General features: G+C 42.0%; 1 protein-coding gene across 2 annotated transcripts in view; it reads left to right on the top strand.

Annotated features, from left to right (window-relative positions):
- RCAN2 (regulator of calcineurin 2) overlaps positions 1-24,809 on the top strand; it is a 265,161-nt gene that overhangs the window by 24,444 nt on the left and 215,908 nt on the right. The window contains exons 1-2 of one of the 2 annotated variants that reach the window (XM_060307476.1): positions 1,478-1,672; positions 21,949-22,175. In XM_060307476.1, the coding sequence (XP_060163459.1) occupies positions 21,951-22,175 (225 nt within the window). In that variant the 5' untranslated portion in view covers positions 1,478-1,672; positions 21,949-21,950. Of the gene's footprint in view, positions 1-1,477; positions 1,673-21,948; positions 22,176-24,809 lie in introns of those variants that run through there. The other variant, XM_030870540.2, reaches the window with a different exon arrangement.

Genomic DNA, 24,809 nt, shown 5'->3' with positions numbered 1-24,809 from the left:
CTTCCAGCGGGGCTTCCCTGGTGGCGCAGTGGTTGAGAGTCCGCCTGCCGATGCAGGCGACACGGGTTCGTGCCCCGGTCCGGGAAGATCCCACATGCCGCGGAGCGGCTGGGCCTGTGAGCCATGGCCGCTGAGCCTGCGCGTCCAGAGCCTGTGCTCTGCAACGGGAGAGGCCACAACGGTGAGAGGCCTGCGTACCGCAAAAAAAAAAAAAAAAAAAAAAATCCTCCAGCGGCTTACCATCTCAGAGTAAAAAGCGGAGTCGTCCCCATACCCTGTACGGCGCTCTACGTCCTGGCCTCCTGCTTTCCCTCGGAGCTCATTTCTTCCCACCCTCCCTTCCTATCATACATCAGCCGCTGTCAGGCTTTTTTCCTGCCAGTCTCTTTACCTGGTAAGTCCTTCCCCCGATAGCTACATGACTCACCCCCTCCTTTTTTTATTTTTTATCACAGACATATTTCTGACATTCCTATCTGAAATATACAGAATAACAAATGCCCTGTCGTGCAGTCCCACTACACAGGTTTTTTTTTTTTTTAACATCTTTATTGGGGTATAATTGCTTTACAATGGTGTGTTAGTTTCTGCTTTATAACAAAGTGAATCAGTTATACATATACATATGTTCCCATATCTCTTCCCTCTTGCCCACTACACAGATTTTAATAGACTGGCAGATACTCTGCAGGATGGCTGTGCTGACAGGTGCACAGGGATGACAACTCCAACAGGCAGGGCACAAAGACTGAGCTGTGTGTGTTGCACCAGTCTTCACCCTCCTCACATCAAAGCCAAGGGCAGACCATGCTGATGTGGTCAGTTAGACTTGCTTTCTTTTACCCTCATATTATGTACTTCCCAGGTCCTTTTCTCCATATCCATACACCTATTACAGTTCTTAATGTTTCATATTTGGTATTTGAAGTAATTTTACATTCTAAGGGAAAAGGCCATTGAGATTCTGTTTGGAAGAAGGAAAAAAACTTTAAGAAATGTAGAAAATGGAGAAGATGAAAAAGGAAGTGAACTGGTGGAGAGAAGGGAAAAGAGAGTTGTCTAGATTTATGTAACAAATATTTTTGAGCATCTGCTGTGTGACACACACTCATCTGAAAGGTAGAACGAGGTAGCTATATAAAGAGACAAACGGCAACAGTCTCTCAAAAAGACAAGCTAACCTAAATTACGGTTTTTCATCTTTCACACTGCCTCATCCCTGGTACTGAATCAAGGTTTAGGAATCTAGTCGTAAACACTGGTCTTTGACATCTTAATAAGAAGCTTCTATTTTGTTGGCTGTTTTTTCCAGTTAAACATATGGAGTGGTGCTGGGATTGGTTAGACAAGCAGGAAGGGGGAGGGGCCCTAGTCTTCTCCTCTGACGTAAAGAGCTTCCAGTGGCATGTTGGGTGGACGTTGGGCAGGCGTCTCACACTGTTGCGGTGGTGCTCGTCGGGAGCCTGCCGCCTGCAGTAGTGAAGCGGCCATCTTGATTAGCACGGTGTCCGCAATGATGGTTCAGTTCATTAAAGTTACAAGCGTTTCCATCTGCCCTTTTGGTCAAGTAGAGGAATGATATACATACGTCTTCCTCCCACTTCATTTCAAGCACCGTCTTTGGAGTAAGGCAGTATCGAGACCAGGAAAGGTCGTCACCAGTTCTTAAAAGGTGAGTTGGCTGCTACTACGTGACTCCTCCACTGGCTCGGTTTCTCTCCCTCAGCCCTCTGGAGGTGTTCCCCAAGTCCCTCTCCCTCAGCCCTCTGGAGGTGTTCCCCAAGTCTCCCTCAGCCCTTTGGAGGTGTTCCCCAAGTCCCTCTCCCTCAGCCCTCTGGAGGTGTTCCCCAAGTCTCTCTCCCTCAGCCCTCTGGAGGTGCTCCCCAAGTCCCTCTCCCTCAGCCCTCTGGAGGTGTTCCCCAAGTCCCTCTCCCTCAGCCCTCTGGAGGTGTTCCCCAAGTCCCTCTCCCTCAGCCCTCTGGAGGTGTTCCCCAATTCTTTCTCCCTCAACCCTCTGGAGGTGTTCCCCAAGTCTCTCTCCCTCAGCCCTCTGGAAGTGTTCCCCAGAAATCTTCCTACCAACCGGGTTCTATCCTCGTGGGCCTGGCCCCTGATCAGTTGTTGGAAGACGGAGAGATGAGGTGAGTTGGCCCTTCCAAGCAACTGATCCCAATTGCAGCCAGCCAGGAAGGACTTTAATAAAGGTTTCAGCTTGTTTTTTTGAAGCTAGAATCTGGGTCAGCTCTTTCTGGTAAACAACACATGGCACCAGAAGTGAGGAACTAATTATGGATCATCCGGAATTGTGACTTTCTGACAGTGTGGAGCAGAACTGCGCAGCCTGGGTCAGCTTCTCAGTCGGGCACCTTGGTTGAGCCGGCTGCGGGCAGGCAGCTCCACCTAGAGAGGAGGAGGTGTGCTCCAGCTCCCAGGCACACGTCCAACCCGCATTTGCTCCTTTAGGGACCTAACAGATACTGTGATTGTAAGCTTGAAGGAGGGAGAGAGGGAGAGGGAGGGAGGAAGAGAGAGAGGGATGCAGGGAGAAAGGAAGGAAGGGAGGGAGAGAAAGAAAACATCTTCAGCCAAAGCATATAAAAAGAAGGGAAGGATTTAAAAAGTGACTTGAAGCCATCAGGGCAGTGACTTACTTTCAGATCAAGAGTGAACTGGTGAATTGCACCAGCACTGAAAAGGGAGAGTGAGAACCCTCATCCTTCTGGATTTAACACAGCAGGAGACCAATGAAAGTCTGAGACTCAGGGAGTTACTCAGTTGAGAAAGTGGTAATGAAGGATGAACAGGGCTCTGCAACATCTATTAGGAGAGAGAGAGAGGGACAGAGAGACGGGAAGAGAGAGAGAGAGAGAGAGATTGAGAATGAGGGAGAATCGCAGTGGCTCTGGGTAGAGGTAGTGATGTTACATCGCTTTCGTCTTGCCAGTGCCATGGACCAGGAGCCATGCTGGGTGCAGGCTATTACAGGCAGAAGCAAGGATGCTCACCATCTGGGAGGAAATGTAAAAACATCAGTAAATGGGTTCGCTTTGCCAAATGTTGTCAGTAACAACACATGTGTAGACCAGAAGCAGAAAGGAGACGCTAGGTGGCCCTCCCTGGGTGGAGTGTGCTTTACTGGTGGTGGTGGGGGTCAGTGTGGGGAGGGGCCTTCCTGGGAAGGACCCCGGAGCCTCTGGTTAAGCACTTGGTGGCATTTTTATCGAAGTTGGAAAATGGCACTCAAAGGAAAGAGAATGGCAAGTAAAACTTAAGTCTCAAGCAGGGAACATGGGTTAGGAAGCCAGGTTCATGGGCTGCGAAACTGAAGGCAAGTTCTTAGTCTTGGTCCCGAAGTTACGTCAAACCCCGCGCCTACCACAAAATATGCCTTGCTTGGAATGTAAACAGTTATCTGAGACTAGACGAAGAGATAAAGAGGTGGGATGACCGTGAGATTAACAAACGCCAGTCAGCGTCAGCGTCAGCAAATGCTAACATCTCCTGAGCTGCAGGACTCTGGACCAATCGGGGCCCATGATAATCTCATTTGAGCCTCTCCATCATCCTGATTTGTAGCTTTGGAAACTGAAGCTCTGTGAGTGAAACTAACTTGCCTAAAATCACCAAGGAAAATGGAAAATGGTGGTGGAAGGAGGATTCAGCCCTAGGCTCCAGGCCTCAGCTGCCAGCCCAGTCTTCCCCCCCATGGTCACCCAGCACTGGGACTGCTGGCATTAGAATCTGGGTTCGTCTGTCTTTAGAGTTCCTTCAATCCATATAACAACCCTATGAAGTCAGTACCAGGGTGGCCCCCGTGTTGCATACACTGCTCAGACATGTTCAGTAGCATGTCCAAGGTCACACAGCTAGGAATTGCTGGTGCCAGACCCAACAGACCAACTCCAGAGTCTACACTTTGCTCGCTGCCTCTCTAGGTGTGACTGATGACTCCAGGAAAGAGGGGACGAGATCCTATGTCACGTGAAAGAACTAAGATGGCCAATACTAATAATAGTTACATTTATTGAGCACTGCCTGTGTGTCCCATTGTCCTAAATGCCCTATTGTGTTAGCTGTTAAATCCTCAAAACAGTACTCTAAGGCGTAAACACTCCTGTTATCCCTACTTCAGAGGTGATGACCCTGAACACAGAGAGATGAAGTAACTTGCCCAAAGACAGCAAGTATACTGGGAAGCTGAGAGTCAGGCAGGACTCCTGAAGTCCATTCAATTCAAGAAATGCCAGAGGTTACCTTCTAGGGGTAAAGATCTTATTTAGCAGCGACAGGGGTTATCCAGGTGGAGGACACAGAGCCCCTGACCCCAACAGGAAGTGGAGGATAAGAATAAGAAAAGTACAAGGAGAGTATTGATGAAAAATTAATCAGTTGCTCTAAGAAAGAAGTGGAAAATTTTATTCGAGCTGAATTTGAGGATTATAACCCGGGAAGAGCATCACAGAAAGCTCTGAGAACTGGTCTGCCCATTAGAAGTCAAGGAACAGTTCTGTAAGTTTTTTTGTTTGTTTGTTTGTTTGTTTGTTTTTTGCGGTACGCGGGCCTCTCACCCTTGTGGCCTCTCCCGTTGCGGAGTACAGGCTCCGGACGCGCAGGCTCTGCAGCCATGGCTCACGGGCCCAGCCGCTCCACGGCATGTGGAATCTTCCCGGACCGGGGCACGAACCCATGTCCCCTGCATCGGCAGGCAGACTCTCAAGCACTGCGCCACCAGGGAAGCCCAGTTCTATAAGTTTTTGAGACAGAGGGCTGTACATCAAATGATGTATTATTGACAGTTTACATCATCCAGGTCTAAGCGTCATGCTGGTGGGTCATGTGACCCCTTATAAGATCAAGAAGGAATGTTATCTTTAAGGAGTTGTCTTGCTGATGCGAGGAGAATGTTGCTCTTTATGGTTGAGCACGTATTCCTGCCAATGGGGAGGTTTGGTGGATGACAAGTGCAGATACACAATGCACAGTGGGGGGAGATGGGAGACCAAAGGGCAGAGAAGAATTTTTTATGTTTCAATGTTTCTTGTATTGCCATGAAATATGAATTCTATTTCACAAGAGGCGCAGCAAAGTAAGTGTTGTGAGAGGTCGGACACAGGATGATTGGGGTTAGTGAGGGGGTGATCTCTTCTTGTGCAGGTGGGGCTCAGAGTGGGGTGTGAAGGCGGTGGCCCCAGGTGTGGCTTTCAGGATGAGCAAGATGTCGATAGGAGGGGCTGGGGACCAACACAAAGGCTTAGAAGCGAGGAAAGCTTGAGTCAGTGGACCACACAGGACCACACAGCTGTCCATACGTTTGATAGATAAAGCCCTCAGAACAAAGGAAGCCCTTCATAATTGCTGTCGCTGTTGTTGTTACTATTATTGTCCTTATTGACAGATGTGGAGACTGACGCTGAGACTTAGGACTCTTTTCTCACACCGACAGGAGAGTAAGATACATCTGGACAGGAAGACCGTCATCTTCCTTTGGGTGTCCAGGTTTGCTGGGCGGAAGAACTCTTTTTATTGAACTTACTAGATCTTAGGGAGTTATGGAAGATTTTTAATGTGGAAGTAACCTGAACATTTAGCTGTATTTGAGAAAAAAAGTCGCATAGGCTATGCTGGGGACTGAGATAGGGATATTCATCTTTCTCTTCCTAGTTCCTTTATATTTGCATTAAAAAGACCTTACAGTCGAGCTGATCATTATCTGCTAATCTTATTAGAGAGAGTGTCGGCAGCCTTCTTGGCCTCCTAATGAGTTCTGACAAGCCCTTCGCAACCCACCTGTCCTCTGGCAGCTTTCCAGTCTGGCTTTCCTTTCTTAATAGAATATCTGAATAACCCAGACCCTTCTTGGCTGGATTTTCCTCAAAGGTGCAGCCTCTCTTACTCTCTGCCCCTTCGCCCCAGCCCCCTAAGTCCCCTCTGACAGCAGAAGGGGAAAGATTACATCTTACTTTGGCTACCATAGCAACCCTCACCTGCCTCACTGCTCCCTTTAGAAGTGTCATCCTCTCCGGTGAAGTTATTTTGCATATAATTACTTGGCTTCTCTGGAGACTTGGGGCTTTCTTTTAAACTTCATCTTACAGCCATGATGAGAGGGTGGACTTCTGCCTACTTCCTGGGCTCAGAAATACCCCTTCCACAGTGGTGCAGGCATCGGTCCTGAAACAGAGTTGCTCATTCCCCTTTCCATCTTTTTGTTCTTAAGAACAAGAAAAAGGCAGTCAGAAATGGTGAATCTGTGGGCTTCCCTGGTGGTGCAGTGGTTGAGAGTCCGCCTGCCGATGCAGGGGACACGGGTTCACGCCCCGGTCCGGGAAGATCCCGCATGCCGCGGAGCGGCTGGGCCCGTGAGCCATGGCCGCTGAGCCTGTGCGTCCGGAGCCTGTGCTCTGCAACGGGAGAGGCCACAACAGTGAGAGGGCCGCGTACCGCAAAAAAAAAAAAAAAAAAAAAAAGAAATGGTGAATCTGTGACATTATACATTTTTAGATTGAGTTCCACTGAAATTAACCTATCACATTTCTAGGCTACCACCCAATTATGAAGACGGTGCTTGATTTCTTCACTTGGTCCCAGAGAGCCTCTGTCCATCCCTCTTCATTCTGTGCCCCAGGGGCTGACCCATATATTCCACATCCCAGCTCCCTTGCCCTCTGGTTCCCAGTTGGGTTTGGCCAATGCAAGGTGCCAGCAGATCAGAGAAAGAGAGCAAGGTGGGGATATTAACTCCCCTGGCACCCTCTCTGTGGTGGCACTGAGGATGGGCTGTATCCCTCAACCTGAGTGGGGGCCTTTTCCACTCAACCCTCTGTGTCCCGGTTCTGGAAACCTCTCCCCTCTTCTCAGCTCTTCTGGTCTAGGGATGGTGCTAGCCCAGGCTTTTGCATTCTCCTTTGTGGTTTCCCTAGAGCCTGCCCACACCTTTGTCAACAGTTCCATTATTAAACTCTTTTCAGATTCTCCGACTTGAGCATGCCGTCTGTTTCCTGCTGGGACCTTGACTAATACAATGACTGAAGCTCTTCTCTTTTGGGTGAGGGCTCCAATAGTTCTTGTTTGTTTTGTTGAATAAAGCTCTGGTTTATTGTAGGTTATTCTTTGTAGAAACAGATTTTCCGATCTTTAAGAGCAACTTTCTCACCTTCATACCCTTCATAAAAGGTGATGTTTCCTCTCTCTGACTCTCTACCCTTGCAGGAAGCCTGTTTGGAACCCATTTTCTGGATGTTGTCAGTTAGGGCTGTGAAAATGGACTACAAAGGCCCTAACTACCTGTCCCATCTGACCCTGCATAGATGTGAGGGTCTTCCTTCCCTTTTTATTTTGTCAGTTGGAAGAATATACAGTATTTGCAAATCTTCCAGGGAGACCATGGGCATTAAAACCCTACAGGTGTAAAGATGTTATGATGGGTGAGTCTATAGTCCTGGATTCTGCTGTAGAAGCCAATACAAAAGGAGATGGTGGCCACAGCTTGCTTTTTTTTTTTGTAACTTCATAAAAATGTATAAGAAGCTGCTTCCTTGGGGAATTGAATTAATTGAATTATTGTTCTGTGGGAGCTTCCAGTGGAACAGTGGTCCCAGAAGGTGTCCTGAAGGGAGCTATGAGCGAGGAATGTGGATACTTCCTTTTGAAAAACCACAAGTTGAACACTGCGTCCTCTTGGTTCTTTCAAGACTGATCCCAAATGGTATCAAGAATAGCAGGAGGTTCACACAGCACGGCGGGTGTGAAAATTCTGTGGCTGAATTAAATAGGCTCCATTATATTTCAAAAAGAGCTCTAATGGGTTTCTCTGGAGCCCAGCCTAAGAATATCATGTTTCTCCTTTGTATCCCAGGATGGCTGGGATAGTTTGATGTTGCTAATATTATACTTCAGTCTCCCTATAAGTTGGGCAAAATGAGGAAAAGGCCTGGCTTATCCCGAAGAGGGTCTAGCTAGGTGACAAAAGGACCTCATCCATAAGGCCAGACCAAAACTGGAAGCTGATATGATTTAATTGTAAAATGATTATCATTATTCACATAAATTTTTTTCTAATCAGCTTACTTTGCCCCAGGTATCGTTGAAGAATAATTTTAGAGCTAAAGGGGTTTTAAACACTGTAAAACTTATAAGTTGAGGTTTCTATTCTTTAAAAAAAATTGTGTTGGATTTATTTACCCTTATATTCAATTTAAAAATAGCTATAGGCATTTCTTTCTACTACTTATTAATGCAACATTGCATTCTTAGTTTTGATCATTAATATTCAAGCTGACATGGTCACCTTTAACTTCTTCCAAACTAACACATCTCCCCTAATCCATTTACTTGTTTTTCAATGAAAACTGAATTTAAAGTCAGAAGGAATTATTCCTTAATCACTTCCATTTATCCTATTTTCTTATTTATCCTCCTCAGCTGGCTATAACATGGAATCAAGGCACACTTTTTCCTATTTGTTGCCCTTGTTGCAAAAAGTTTTACATTCTTTTTCTTAATTTAAAAAGCAGATGAGTCGAATCTTTAATATTGTTTTGTCTAAGGAAAAATAAACTCAAACTTAAGTTGCTTTTGGAGTATGTCCTACTCAGGTTTCTTCCTTTGTAGATCATTATTTCCTATGTTTAAAAATTCTTGCTTTCTAGTTTTTTTTTTTTTTTACATCTTTATTACAGTATAATTGCTTTACAATGGTGTGTTAGTTTCTGCTTTATAACAAAGTGAATCAGTTATACATATACATATGTTCCCATATCTCTTCCCTCTTGCATCTCCCTCCCTCCCACCCTCCCTATCCCACCCTTCCAGGCGGTCACAAAGCACCGAGCTGATCTCCCTGTGCTATGCGGCTGTTTCTCACTAGCTATCTACCTTACATTTGGTAGTGTGTATATGTCCATGCCTCTCTCTCGCTTTGTCACAGATTACCCTTCCCCCTCCCCATATCCTCAAGTCCATTCTGTAGTAGTTCTGTGTCTTTATTTCTGTCTTATCCCTAGGTTCTTCCTGACATTTTTTTTCTTAAATTCCATATATATGTGTTAGCATACGGTATTTGTCTTTCTCTTTCTGACTTACTTCACTCTGTATGACAGACTCTAGGTCTATCCACCTCATTACAAATAGCTCAATTTCGTTTCTTTTTATGGCTGAGTAATATTCCATTGTATATATGTGCCACATCTTCTTTATCCATTCATCTGATGATGGACACTTAGGTTGTTTCCATCTCCGGGCTCTTGTAAATAGAGCTGCAATGAACATTTTGGTACATGACTCTTTTTGAATTATGGTTTTCTCGGGGTATATGCCCAGTAGTGGGATTGCTGGGTCATATGGTATTTCTATTTGTAGTTTTTTAAGGAAACTCCATACTGTTCTCCATAGTGGCTGTACCAATTCACATTCCCACCAGCAGTGCAAGAGTGTTCTCTTTTCTCCACACCCTCTCCAGCATTTATTGTTTCTAGATTTTTTGATGATGGCCATTCTGACTGGTGTGAGATGATATCTCATTGTAGTTTTGATTTGCATTTCTCTAATGATTAATGATGTTGAGCATTCTTTCATGTGTTTTTGGCAGTCTGTATATCTTCTTTGGAGAAATGTCTATTTAGGTCTTCTGCCCATTTTTGGATTGGGTTGTTTGTTTTTTTGTTATTTAGCTGCATGAGCTGCTTACAAATTTTGGAGATTAATCCTTTGTCAGTTGCTTCATTTGCATATATTTTCTCCCATTCTGAGGGTTGTCTTTTGGACTTGTTTAAGGTTTCCTTTGCTGTGCAAAAGCTTTTAAGTTTCATTAGGTCCCATTTGTTTATTTTTGTTTTTATTTCCATTTCTCTAGGAGGTGGGTCAAAAAGGATCTTGCTGTGATTTATGTCATAGAGTGTTCTGCCTATGTTTTCCTCTAAGAGTTTTATAGTGTCTGGCCTTACATTTAGGTCTTTAATCCATTTTGAGCTTATTTTTGTGTATGGTGTTAGGGAGTGATCTAATCTCATACTTTTACCTGTCCAGTTTTCCCAGCACCACTTATTGAAGAGGCTGTCTTTCTCCACTGTACATTCCTGCCTCCTTTATCAAAGATAAGGTGACCATATGTGTGTGGGTTTATCTCTGGGCTTTCTATCCTGTTCCATTGATCTATCTTTCTGTTTTTGTGCCAGTACCATAATGTCCTTTTTTTTTTTTTTTTTGGAGGTACGCGGGCCTCTCACTGTTGTGGTCTCTCCCGTTGCGGAGCACAGGCTCCGGACGCGCAGGCTCAGTGGCCCAGCCGCTCCATGGCATATGGGATCTTCCCGGACCGGGGCACGAACCTGTGTCCCCTGCATCGGCAGGCAGACTCTCAACCACTGCGCCACCAGGGAAGCCCCATACTGTCTTGATTACTGTAGCTTTGTAGTATAGTCTGAAGTCAGGGAGCCTGATTCCTGCAGCTGTGTTTTTCGTTTTCAAGATTGCTTTGCCTATTCAGGGTCTTTTGTGTTTCCATACAAATTGTGAAATTTTTTGTTCTAGTTCTGTGAAAAATGCTAGTGGTAGTTTGATAGGGATTGCATTGAATCTGTAGATTGCTTTGGGTAGTAGAGTCATTTTCACAATGTTGATTCTTCCAATCCAAGAACATGGTATATCTCTCCATCTATTTGTATCATCTTTAATTTTTTTTCATCAGTGTCTTATAATTTTCTGCATACAGGTGTTTTGTCTCTTTAGGTAGGTTTATTCCTAGATATTTTATTCTTTTTGTTGCATTGGTAAATGGGAGTGTTTTCTTGATTTCACTTTCAGATTTTTCATCATTAGTGTGTAAGAATGCAAGAGATTTCTGTGCATTAATTATGTATCCTGCTACTTTACCAAATTCATTGACTAGCTCTAGTAGTTTTCTGGTAGCATCTTTAGGATTCTCTATGTATAGTATCATGTCATCTGCAAACAGTGACAGCTTTACTTCGTCTTTGCCGATTTGGATTCCTTTTATTTCCTTTTCTTCTCTGATTGCTGTGGCTAAAACTTCCAGAAGTATGTTGAATAAGAGTGGTGAGAGTGGGCGACCTTGTCTTGTTCCTGATCTTACTGGAAATGCTTTCAGTTTTTCACCATTGAGGATGATGTTGGCTGTGGGTTTGTCCTATATGGCCTGCATTATGTTGAGGAAAGTTCCCTCTATACCTACTTTCTGCAGGGTTTTTATCATAAATGGGTGTTGAATTTTATCGAAAGCTTTCTCTGCATCTATTGAGATGATCATATGGTTCTTCTCCTTCAGTTTGTTAATATGATGTATCAAATTGATTTGCGGATATTGAAGAATCCTTCCATTCCTGGAATAAACCCCACTTGATCATGGTGTATGATCCTTTTAATGTGCTGTTGGATTCTGTTTGCTAGTATTTTGTTGAGGATTTTTGCATCTATGTTCATCAGTGATATTGGCCTGTAGTTTTCTTTCTTTGTGACATCCTTGTCTGGTTTTGTTATCAGGGTGATGGTGGCCTCGTAGAATGAGTTTGGGAGTGTTCCTTCCTCTGCTATATTTTGGAAGAGTTTGAGAAGGAGAGGTGTTAGCTCTTCTCTAAATGTTTGATAGAATTTGCCTGTGAAGCCATCTGATTCTGGGCTTCTGTTTGTTGGAAGATTTTTAATCACAGTTTCAATTTCAGTGCTTGTGATTGGTCTTTTCATACTTTCTAATTCTTCCTGGTTCAGTCTTGGAACGTTGTGCATTTCTAAGAATTTGTCCATTTCTTCCAGGTTGTCCATTTTATTAGCACAGAGTTGCTTGTACTAATCTCTCATGATCTTTTGTATTTCTGCAGTGTCAGTTGTTACTTCTCCTTTTTCATTTCTAATTCTATTGATTTGAGTCTTCTCCCTTTTTTTCTTGATGAGACTGGCTAATGGTTTATCAATTTTGTTTATCTTCTCAAAGAACTAGCTTTTAGTTTTATTGATCTCTGCTATCATTTCTTTCATTTCTTTTTCATTTATTTCTGATCTGATATTTATGATTTCTTTCCTTCTGCTAACTTTGAGGTTTTTTGTACTTCTTTCTCTAATTGCTTTAGGTGCAAGGTTAGGTCGTTTATTCCAGATGTTTCCTGTTTCTTAAGGTAGGATTGTATTGCTATAAACTTCCCTCTTAGAACTGCTTTTGCTGCATCCCATAGGTTTTGGGTCATCGTGTCTCCATTGTTATTTGTTTCTAGGTATGTTTTTATTTCCTCTTTGATTTCTTCAGTGATCACTTCGTTATTAAGTAGTGTATTGTTTAGCTTCCATGTGTTTGTACTTTTTACAGATCTTTTCCTGTAATTGATATCTAGTCTCATAGCATTGTGGTTGCAAAAGATACTTGATACAATATCAATTTTCTTAAATTTACCAAGGCTTGATTTGTGACCCAAGGTATGATCTATCCTGGAGAATGTTCCATGAGCACTTGAGAAAAATTCCATTTTGGATGGAATGTCCTATAAATATCAATTAAGTCCATCTTGTTTAATGTATCATTTAAAGCTTGTGTTTCCTTATTTATTTTCATTTTGGATGATCTGTCCATTGGTGAAAGTGGGGTGTTAAAGTCCCCTACTATGATTGTGTTACTGTCAATTTCCCCTTTTACGGCTATCATATTTGCCTTATGTATTGAGGTGCTCCTATGTTGGGTGCGTAAATATTTACAATTGTTATATCTTCTTCTTGGATTGATCCCTTGATCATTATGTAGTGTTCTTCTTTGTCTCTTCTAATAATCTTTATTTTAAAGTCTATTTTGTCTGATATGAGAATTGCTACTCCAGCTTTCTTTTGGATTCCATTTGTATGGAATATCTTTTTTCCATCCCCTTACTTTCAGTCTGTGTGGGTCTCTTGTAGACAGCATATATATGGGTCTTGTTTTTGTATCTATTCAGCCAATCTGTGTCTTTTGGTGGGAGCATTTAGTCCATTTACATTTAAGGTAATTATCGATATGTATGTTCCTATTCCCATTTTCTTAATTGTTTTGGGTTCATTATTGTAGGTCTTTTCCTTCTCTTGTGTTTCTTGCCTAGAGAAGTTCCTTTAGCAGTTGTTGTAAAGCTGGTTTGGTGGTGCTGAACTCTCTCAGCTTTTGCTTGTCTGTAAAGGTTTTAGTTTCTCCGTCAAATCTGAATGAGATCCTTGCTGGGTAGAGTAATCTTGGTTGCAGGTTTTTCTTCTTCATCACTTTAAATATGTCCTGCCACTCTCCTCTGGCTTGCAGAGTTTCTGTTGAAAGATCAGCTGTTAACCTTATGGGGATTCCCTTCTGTGTTATTTGTTGTTTTTCCCTTGCTGCTTTTAATATGTTTTCTTTGTATTTAATTTTTGACAGTTTGATTAATATGTGTCTTGGCATATTTCTCCTTGGATTTATCCTGTATGGGACTCTCTGTGCTTCCTGGTCTTGATTAACTATTTCCTTGCCCATATTAGGGAAGTTTTCAACTATAATCTCTTCAAATATTTTCTCAGTCCCCTTCTTTTTCTCTTCTTTTTCTGGAACCCCTATAATTTGAATGTTGGTGCATTTAATGTTGTCCCAGAGGTCTCTGAGGTTGTCCTCATTTCTTTTCATTCTTTTTTCTTTATTCTGCTCTGCAGTAGTTATTTCCACCATTTTATCTTCCAGGTCACTTATCTGTTCTTCTATCTCATTTATTCTGCTCTTGATCCCATCTAGAGTATTTTTAATTTCATTTATTGTGTTGTTCATCGTTGCTTGTTTCATCTTTAGTTCTTCTATGTCCTTGTTAAATGTTTCTTGCATTTTGTTTTTGTTTTTGTTTTTGTTTTGTGGTACATGGGCCTCTCACTGTTGTGGCCTTTCCTGTTGTGGAGCACAGGCTCTGGACACGCAGGTTCAGCAGCCATGGCCCATGGGCCCAGCCGCTCCACGGCATGGGGGATCTTCCCGGACTGGGCCACAAACCCGTGTCCCCTGCATCTGCAGGCGGACTCTCAACCACTGTGCCACCAGGGAAGCCCTCTTGCATTTTGTCTATTCTATTTCCACAATTTTGGATCATCTTTACTATCATTATTCTGAATTCTTTTTCAGGTAGACTGCCTACTTCCTCTTCATTTGTTAGGTCTGGTGGGCTTTTATCTTGCTCCTTCATCTGCTGTGTGTTTTTCTGTTTTCTCATTTTGCTTATCTTACTGTGTTTGGGGTCTCCTTTTTGCAGGCTTCAGGTTCGTAGTTCCTGTTGTTTTTTGTGTCTGTCCCCAGTGGCTAAGGTTGGTTCAGTGGGTTGTGTAGGCTTCCTGGTGGAGGAGACTAGTGCCTGTGTCCTGGTGGATGAGGCTGGGTCTTGTCTTTCTGATGGGCAGGTGCACGTCTGGTGGTGTGTTTTGGGGTGTCTGTGGCCTTATTATGATTTTAGGCAGCCTCTCTGCTAATGGGTAGGGTTGTGTTCCTATCTTGCTAGTTGTTTGGGACAGGATGTCCAGCACTGTAGCTTGCTGGTCGTTGAGTGAAGCTGGGTGCTGGTGTTGAGATGGAGGTCTCTGGGAGATTTTCGCCGTTTGATATTATGTGGAACTGGGAGGTCTCTTGTGGACCAGTGTCCTGAAGTTGGCTCTCCCACCTCAGAGGCACAGCACTGACTCCTGGCTGCAGCACCAAGAGCCTTTCATCCACACGGCTCAGAATAAAAGGGAGAAAAAGTAGAAAGAAAGAATTAGTAGAAGTAGAAAGAAAGAAAGAAGGAAAGAAAGAAAGAAGGGAGGGAGGGAGGGAAGGAAGGAAGGAGAGAAGGAAGGAAAGAAAGAAAGAAGATAAAGTACAATAAAGTAAGATAAAATATAATAAAGTTGTTAAAATAAAAAATAATTATTAAGAAAAAATATTAAAAAAAAAAAACGGAAGGATAGAACCCTAGGACAAATGGTGGAAGCAAAGCTATACAGACAAAATCTCACACAGAAGCATACACATACACAACTCACAAAAAGAGGAAAAGGGGAAAAAATCATAAATCTTGCTCTCAAAGTCCACCTCCTCAATTTGGGTTGATTCGTTGTCTATTCAGGTATTCCACAGATGCAGGTACATCAAGTTGATTGTGGAGCTTTAATCCGCTGCTCCTGAGGCTGCTGGGAGAGATTTCCCTTTCTCTTCTTTCTTCTCACAGCTCCCGGGGCTCATTTTTGGATTTGGCCCCGCCTCTGCGTGTAGGTCACCGGAGGGCGTCTGTTCTTCGCTCGGACCCGAAGGGGTTAAAGGAGCCGCTGATTCGGGAACTCTGGCTTTCTCAGGCCGCGGGGGAGGGAGGGGCACGGAGTGCGGGGCGGGCCTGCGCGGCAGAGGCCGGCGTGACGTTGCACGAGCCTGAGGCGCGCCGTGCGTTCTCTCGGGGAAGCTGTCCCTGGATCCCGGGACCCTGGCAATGGCGGGCTGCACAGGCTTCCGGGAGGGGAGGTGTGGATAGTGACCTGTGCTCGCACCCAGGCTTCTTGGTGGCGGCAGCAGCAGCCTTAGCGTCTCATGCCCGTCTCTGGGGTCCCGCTTTTAGCCATGGCTCGCGCCCGTCTCTGGAGCTCCTTTAAGCAGCGCTCTTAATCCCCTCCAGGTACGTGGGGAGTTTCTGGCCTTTTGGGAGGTCTGAGGTCTCCTGCCAGCGTTCAGTAGGTGTTCTGTAGGAGTTGTTCCACGTGTAGATGTATTTCTGGTGTATCCGGCCAGCCGTGCGCACGACTGTCGCGGCTTCGGCCGCCTCCTGCTTTCTAGTTTGAATAACCTAGAAGACAAAAAATATAGGCAGGTTTGTTATGAGCATCAGATAAAAGTTTCAACCCTGGAGAATGCTTTTGTTACAGGTTATATATAAGTTCCCCTTTCTTGAGCACCTTTAAGCCCAGAGATAAACAGATGTCTCTTTTCTTGTGTATTTTCTTCCAGTCATGGAAAGATAAAAATATCAAGGTGAGAAGGGACCTTAAAAATAAATGTCAGCCAGCCATCTCCCTGGTCCTTGGAATCCCTAGGTGACAATCCCACAAGATCGATATCACCTGCTCTGTGGAGCTTATTCATTGGCTGTCACTGGGACAAGTTGCTCACTGAGACACGAGGCAAGACATTTCTGTTTTAATGCGAATTGTTAAAAGATCCATGGCTCCTTTTATTAAACTAAATTATTTTTCCCTGGTTGACTTCTGCTTTCTTAGTGCCACACACGAAAAATATTTCCTCTTTCAGAGTTTGAAGGCAACTGTGATTTCACTCAAGAACTCTTGCCTGTGCTTCCCTATGCTATGTCTACCCAATGCCCCTGTTTCTTAGATGACATGACTTTTGACCCCTCAATAAGATGGGATAGTTTCCTTAGGAAAAAAATCCAGTTTTTCTGTTCTAGGGGGTACTCAGAATCAGCCATGTTAGTTTCTGCATGTTCAGGGCGCTCAAGATTATCATCACACCACCCCTCCCAAGGTGCCATTTGCCTTTTTCATAGATCACACATCACACTATTAATGGGGTGATTTTACTTGACAGTGAAGCTAGTATGAACATCTCCATGGATACTAACAATTTTATTTTTCCTGCCATGGCTCTCTGCTGTTCTCATGGGCTTATTTGTGATTTCCCTCTCCTTCTATATCTAGTTTAAGATTGTCTAGATCAGAACTCCCATGGGCAAAATGCATGGCTCCCCATTCTCACGAGCTACACCCCATTCCTAGGAAGGTCGTATTTTTTAGGATTCTGCAATTCAGAAATCTAAATCTCATGCATATATTTAACCCTGTGACAATAATGGTATCCGACAGAATCAGATGTCTCTTCGAGTTCTCTTTTCCTGGATTTGTACCATATCAAATGTTGTTAGGAGTGAAAAGTGGGAGTTTTGGAAAGATTAATTCCTTGTGTAGAAACCCAGTAATGTCTAGATCATCTAATTCTAGATGATCTATCTAGATCATCTAGATCATCTAGATCATCTAATATTGAGGGGGAGAGAATATATTCACTTACGCCGGAAATATTTATTCAGTTGCTACTTCTTTGATGCTGATCAGGCATCTTTAAGTGTCAAGTGGCTAGTCTTCGTGGTAGGAACCATACTGTCTTCATTTTAGGTCTTTTATTGTTTATTTAATAAGTTCTGTCGGGTCTTCTGAGGATCTTGGATGAAAACATTTTCACATTGTAGCAAAGTAATGAAACAGTTGAGAAGCTTCCACTCTCCAGGCTTCCTCTTCCTTTAAAAGGAGTCCAATTCAATCATTTATATTCTCATTGCCACCTACTTTGTAATATTTAAATAAACAGTTATTTTTGCTCTTGGTGGTGTTGGGGGAGGGGCAGTGTTTTTTGTTTTTTTATTTTTAATGAGTCTTTTTTGCCCTATAAATAACTTTCCTTTCTATTGGCTCTCCAACCAGACCCATAGCAAATATTCACGGGCATCCCTGCTTGTGTCTCATTTTAGTGACATGGGCTCACATCATGGACGTTCACTGAAGTCTGAAACTTGTTTACAGCCTTATTAGTGGTGGATGGCAACCGCCTCTGTAGTGCCAGGTTCCTCTGATCTTGACAAGCTTGTACATAGTAATAAGTGGCTTTAATTCACATATTATTTTGGAGCCTTCAGAAGACATTCACTTGGTTCCTTTCGCTTGATATTCACAGTAGACAAGACCGCAGTCTTTCTCCATTTTGCTAACATGGAAACCACAGCTCAGAAAACATGCAACTTACAGAAGAACCAGAACCCAAGTAGGCCCCTGGGGCTCTTTCCAGTATTTCATATAAATGTCTCTTCTCTGCATCTCAAGAAATTTTGAGGTTCTCCCTGGGGAGACTTTATATTTTAAAAGTAGATGGTGGTTTTTCTTTTCCAGATAAATGTAATGATGGAAATATATACTTTCTAAATGTCAAACAACAGAAGAATAGTTAAATAAATTATGACAGATCTATACACTGGGATTCTATGTGGCAATTAAAATTAATGTTTCAAAGAATATGTAATGATACAGGGAACTGCTCTTGGCTGTATCAGTGTGGGATACTAAACAGCAAGCTCTCAATTTTGTTTCAGAATTACGCATGAAAAAACAACGCTGGAACTAAATATGCCAAAATATTAACGGAGTTTTCTGGATAGCAGGATTATGGTTTTCTTTTCTTTTTTCGTACCTTTCTGATTTTGCCAGTTTTTTCTTCAGTAAACTCATATAATCAAAAAAACATACATGTTATCTTAGTTATACTCCACAAATTTTTACTTTTAGCTAAAGGAATCCTTTGAGTGGTTCTTGTTATCTTTCATTTTTAAAATTAAATCTGAAATGAGTGGGTTAATTTTTATTATTAGTGTATACATTTGAAATAAATAACATTTTTAGAGTATATATTTTAAGTCGATCATTGTAACTCACTTGCTGGTCTGTTTTTTCCTGACAGTGACCCCTTTTTACATAATTCATTAACTCAGTCAAATATTTTGAGGGCTTTCTAGATGTACCAGGCTGAAGATACCTTGGACGAAGGCAGCTCAGTCTCTGCTCTCAAGAAATACCATTCTGGTTGGAGATACAGTAGTCGCAGTGCAGAATGAACTGTGCGAGGGCTAGGCTAGGCTGGTACTCAGGGACTGCAAAGAAAGGCTGCTAAATTCATGGGTCCTGGGGGAGGTCGGAGAACCCTCCTGGAAGAGTTGCCTTTTGAGCTGAAAGCAGCTGTTCTCTTTTGGATGACCAACCTCAGATTTAGAAATAATGACAACATAAGTAAATCTTCTTAAGCTATGTAGTCAGTTGTTGCTGGAATTCCTTTCATCTTCAGCATTTCCCTTTCTGTCTGTTTATGTGGGTTTACTGAAGGTTAGTGGTTATACCAAAGCATAATAGTCTTGCTCTGAGATGATCCTAATGATGTGCTTTTATAGTGCTTCCGAGTACATATCCTTTTACGAGTGATTAACACTGATTTTGATCACTTTTTCATCCCTATTTCATTCCTCTGCCTCTTCCTACTTAGCCGAGGGAGGCAGATAGGGTTTTTTCTTCCTGTTTTACAAACATAAACGGAGTCACAGAATGATCAATAGATTTCTCCAAATTATGAGGTGAGTCAGCAGTGGAACTGGGAAGAGAAACCAGGGTTTCTTTGTTCAACGCTCTGACTTCTAAAGTATTTCTCCATGTAAGTAGAATAAGTTGTTTGCCAAAAATGCATTCACCTTTTAAATCTTGACTGAAAGTAATGAGCTTAAAATAAAGTCTTACAGAGGTAATCGTATTGTTACAGCTTAGAACAGAAGTTAAGGCTATTTGGGTAGATTAAAATGAGTCCTGAGTGAGGCTTAATATTTGGTCTATTTAATTAATTTGTTCAGCAATGGATTTTAATTCTCTTTGAAAAAAAGAATAATTGAAACAGTGTCAGACCCGTTTAAGAACATTATGGGATCCATTCTGATTAATTTTTAAAATGTTATCTAAGAAGGACAGGATTAAAAATGAAACCAAAATTGACAATATCTATATTTCATGATACTGGATGATTGTAACTTTATTATCAGAAGGTTTTCCTATAATCCATTGATGAAAATACACCGGACCCTTGAACAAGATGGGTTTGAACTGTGCAGGTCCACTTATACACAGAATTTTTTCACGGAGTACGTTCTACAGGATCTGAGGTTGGTTGAATCCGCAGATGTGGAACCCTATATAAGGAGGGCCGACTCTAAAGTTATACTTGAATTTTCAACCGCGTGGTCTCTTGGTGCCCCTGACCCCCACGTTGTTCAAGGGTCACCTGTAAAAGTGTCTTAATGTTCTTAGTAATTATTTTTACTATTAAAATAATTAGTACTCTAATAATAATGTGATAGTCATTATGCATATTATGCTAAAATATCTGAAGCAACAGTGTAAATGAATATGAAGGGAAATAAATACTTTTAAGTATTTCATTGAAGTTTTTTCTTCTAATTAAAAATATTCATAGGGAATTCCTCCAGTGGTTAGGACTCTGCACTTTCACTGCCAAGGGCCTGGGTTCAGTCCCTGGTCAGGAAACTAAGATCTCACAAGCTGTGCAGTGTGGGCAAAAAATAATAATAAAAAAATTTTTTTTAAATAAAAATGTTCATATATTTTGAATTCATTATGGAAAAAAATAAAGCTTAAACCATGTACCATATTTTTATTTAAAATACGTATTTTATTGATTTAAATACAGAAAATGTTGCATTAATTGGAGTTTTGAGAACTTTAGAATACAGGAGTGGTTCTATTATATTTTATATAGAATGACATTTTTATTTTCCACAATTGTAGTGATCTAATTTTTTGGTTATTATTTCAGATTCTTTCATTTTTGGCTCCTGTATCCAACCAGGCCTAAGATTTTCTATGTAATGCATCATTTATATTGCCATCAAATACTGTTTATCAGGATGCCATTTAGGCTTTGTTTCTAGGAAAAATGAAAAAACAACCTCATCACAATACTGCATTCAGAGTTCGAGAGGGATATAAGTAGAAACCCATACTTGTGTGGGAATCTAGAATTTACGTCTTACCTAAACTTGGCAAGGGCAGAGTGACACTTTGCGGTACTGCCTTTCTGTCTTTTACCCTGAGGTTCTGCATTGCTGGGATTGGGGGAAACAGAGGATGATCCAGCAGCCACGTGGTAATTGCCAGGCAGTCTTATCTGGGTACCCATGGGCAAGTTATTTCACCTTCTGGGACTTTAATCACTGATCTTTGAACAGAATAGTATGATAGACATGAAAATAGATACAAAGGAAAAATATAGACATTGACTGTTGTTGAAGTAGGAAAGCAGGGGAAAAGCAGGAAAGCTGATGAAATCTACTGAATTATGTACCAGTATCAAAAATTGGAAAAAGTCTCCAACTGGCTGCAGTTGGGTAGAATTTTGAATGTAAGGGGTAATGAAAGAATAGAATCATGGAACACAGGTAGATGAGATTAATACTGGAAAGCTTCACACTGGGGACTCTGAGGGTGGGGAATCTGTATACCTTGGATCAGCCAAGATAGTAGTGATTTTTTAAGATCCAGAGTTCACAAATTAGAGTAATGACCCCAGGCAGAAGAGGGTGTGTGTGTGTGTGTGTGTGTGTCCTCATTAGGATAGATGATTAACTATTAGAGTTACCCTAATCAGGATTCAGGTGGTGATGAAATAGGTTGTACTTCCTTAAATATAGACTTGGAGTAATTTTGATCTGCTTCATTTCCGTGGTATAGGAGAGCAGACTTTCGTGCCAAACTCCCTGAGTTTGAATCCTAGTCCTGCCATTTTGTCATGGACCCTGTCAAAGTTACTTAATTGCTTTGTTCCTTAGCTTTTCCCCTCCGTAAAATGGTGATAATATTGGTACCAACCACATAGATGGAGATTTCATAGGTCAGTTAAGGCACGCAAATCATTTAGAATCATTCCTGGAACTCAAGAAGTGATAAGCGTTAGCAGTAATGGTCGTGGTATTATATAATTCATTATGTAACTTATCAAAGCACTTTCTTATGTGCATTTTTGTCTGAATCCATTTGATTCTCTTAAGGAAGCAAGGCTCAGAGAACTTACATAACTTTCCAAGGTTCCCAGTCTAGTAAACACTGAATAGCTAGGCTGGAGCCCCTGGCCTCCAACTCCAGTCCTGCCCAAGTGGGTTTTTTTTTTGCCCATAGCTGGGACTGGATTCTTGCCCACAAGCAGAGCTGTGTGGGAAGTTGTAACTCAGAGATCAAGGGGAAAATGTGAACTTGCTGGGTCTTCCCCCTTCTAACAGCCCCTGCTTCTCTTCCTAATCACACTCCCCTCTCTTGCCCCCGACACTCCAGAACTGCGACCTTCAAACCAAGCTTTAAGGAATCGAATCCTACTCTAACATGCATCCGTCTCTGTATCCTCAGGAATGAGGGGAGACTCTTATTTCATTGGGACGAGGAGCCTGGGGCAGCAGGGGCACATCCCGGAAGATGGAGGACTCTTCCTGCTCTGCTGCATAGACAGAGACTGGGCTGTGACTCAGTGTTTCACGGAGGAGGCCTTTCAAGCAATCACGGACTTCACGGACCTCCCAAACTCACTCTTTGCATGCAACGTCCACCAGTCGGTGTTTGAAGGGGATGAGAGCAAGGTAAGAAGCCTTTCTGCTCCTGAAACAGGGGGAGATGTGGCATTATCCCCCCAATATTTCCATTGCTTCTTTGTGGTTAATGTTTGGAAGTTTTTGAAAATGTTTACTTGGCACTTTTCTTGGCATGCATAGCAAGAGCAGAAAAGCCTGTTCTATTATCAGTTGACATTGGGGGTACACACAACAAGATTGTATGGGAGACTGTGTTGAATCAGATCTCGATGTCTGCCACTCAGAGGTCTGTCTAACAATGGTGTTGGGAATAGTGATTGCAGGGGATACCCCTTGGGCTAGGAAGCAGATGTTGTTAAAAAAAAAAAAAAAAGTTTTATTTTCCCCTATTCTGCCCAAAGCTTAATTTGCCTTTCCCTACGCAGCACAAGCTCTCTTTCCCCCTTACTCTTCCTGCAGTTTGATGACTGTTCTAACAATAGTTTCTTAAATTGGACCCCAAGTCCTGCAGCACTTATTAGAAAGGTAAATTGGTTGGCCATATGAGACTTGCTTTGCTCAAGCGGGTAGAATTGTTTTGGGTGTGTTGTAAGAATTTGCGTGAAAATGCTTAACTCCTTGATTTGAAATAATTAGGGAATGAGGTTGTCTATGTACAAGCATTTTCCAGAATATGAAGCTTCCATTTTAAGAGTCAGCTTGATTTAGTGGAAGCATTCTTGGCCATCAGAGTAAATATTCCTTTTGGAGGTCTTGCGAAAGTTTACTTCGGATTTCTCTGACGTTTTAACAACAGAGTCTAAATGGATCAAACCTTCCCTTGTGGATGTGGATTTCTAATTGTAAAATCTATTACTAGGCTACGTTGTAAAACATAGCCAACATTTTTGGGGGGAAAGAGCCTTTTTTTTTCTACATTAAAGTATGGCTCTGTGTGACATTAAGAGTAGGATTTATGATCGCTGTTTCACAAACTTGGACTGTTTTTGCCAACTGCTGAAGTCCAAACTCTGTTGCCTGAACACAATTACTGGAAGTCTTTGTTCTGAATTTTATTGGTTTTGTAAGCAATCTTGATAGCCCAGAGGATTAGGAATTATTTCAAGCCATATAAAGGTAGTTTTATAATAATATTATTTTGGAGTTGAACAGTTGAAATGATGGGCTAAAAATAATTTGAAGTCCAAGGAATTATATGTGATTAGAACCTCCAGAGCTATCATCAGCAGACTATTTGAAGTAAGAAAATGACACATAGCCTTTTGGAAAGAAACTGGGAATTTTGCTCTTGGATTATAACCAGGTTTTAACACAGATTATAATTTATTCAGAGCACGTCATTTCCCCTGAAATCTACCTGATGTTAACTATGAAACAAAGTTCCGTGTTTTCTTGTTCTCTCATCTATTTAAATATCAACAATTAGAAGGATTTTCCTTAGAGTTTTTTTTACTTTAACATCTTTATTGGAGTATAATTGTTTTACAGTGGTATGTTAGATTCTGCTTTATAACAAAGTGAATCGGCTACATGTATACATATATCCCCATATCTCCTCCCTCTTGCATCTCCCTCCCACCCTCCCTATCCCACCCCTCTAGGGGGTCACAAAGCACCAAACTGATCTTCCTGTGCTATGCCGCGGCTTCCCACTAGCTATCTATTTTACATTAGGTAGTATATAAAAGTCCATGCCACTCTCTCACTTTGTCCCAGCTTACCCTTGCCCCCGCCATGTCCTCAAGTCCATTCTCTATGTCTGTGTCTTTATTTCTGTCCTGCACCTAGGTTCTTCAGTACAATTTTTTTTTTTTAGATTCCATATCTATGTGTTAGCATACAGTATTTGTTTTTCTCTTTCTGACTTCACTCTGTATGACAGACTCTAGGTCCATCCACCTCACTATAAATAACTCAATTTCGTTTCTTTTTATGGCTGAGTAATATTCCATTGTATATATGCGCTACATCTTCTTTATCCATTCATCTGTTGATGGACACTTAGGTTGCTTCCATGTCCTGGCTATTGTAAATAGAGCTGCAGTGAACATTGTGGTACATGACTCTTATTGAATTATGGTTTTCTTGGGGTATATGCCGAGATTGTTGGGGATCTTGGCATATTGAAGTGGGATTGTTGGGTCATATGGTAGTTCTATTTTTAGTTTTTTAAGGAACCTCCCTACTGTTCTCCATAGTGGCTGTATCAGTTTACATTCCCACCAACAATGCAAGAGGGTTCCCTTTTCTCCACACCCTCCCCAGCATTTATTGTTTGTAGATTTTTTGATGATGGCCATTGTGACTGGTGTGAGGTGATACCTCATTGTAGTTTTGATTTGCATTTCTCTAATGATTTGTGATGTTGAGCATCCTTTCATGTGTTTGTTAGCTATCTGTAGTCTTTTTTGGAGAAATGTCTATTTAGGTCTTCTGCCCATTTTTGGATTGGGTTGTTTGTTTTTTTGATATTGAGCTGCATGCGCTGCTTGTAAATTTTGGAGATTAATCCTTTGTCAGTTGCTTCATTTGCAAATATTTTCTCCCATTCTGAGGGTTGTCTTTTGGTCTTGTTTAAGGTTTCCTTTGCTGTGCAAAAGCTTTTAAGTTTCATTAGGTCCCATTTGTTTATTTTTGTCTTCATTTCCATTTCTCTAGGAGGTGGATCAAAAAGGATCTTGC

Source organism: Globicephala melas, chromosome 11 (assembly GCF_963455315.2).
Source record: "Globicephala melas chromosome 11, mGloMel1.2, whole genome shotgun sequence".
Classification (NCBI taxonomy): Eukaryota; Metazoa; Chordata; class Mammalia; order Artiodactyla; family Delphinidae; genus Globicephala; species Globicephala melas.
Note: the sequence above shows the minus strand (reverse complement) of the source record. Positions and strands in the feature narration are given on the sequence as shown.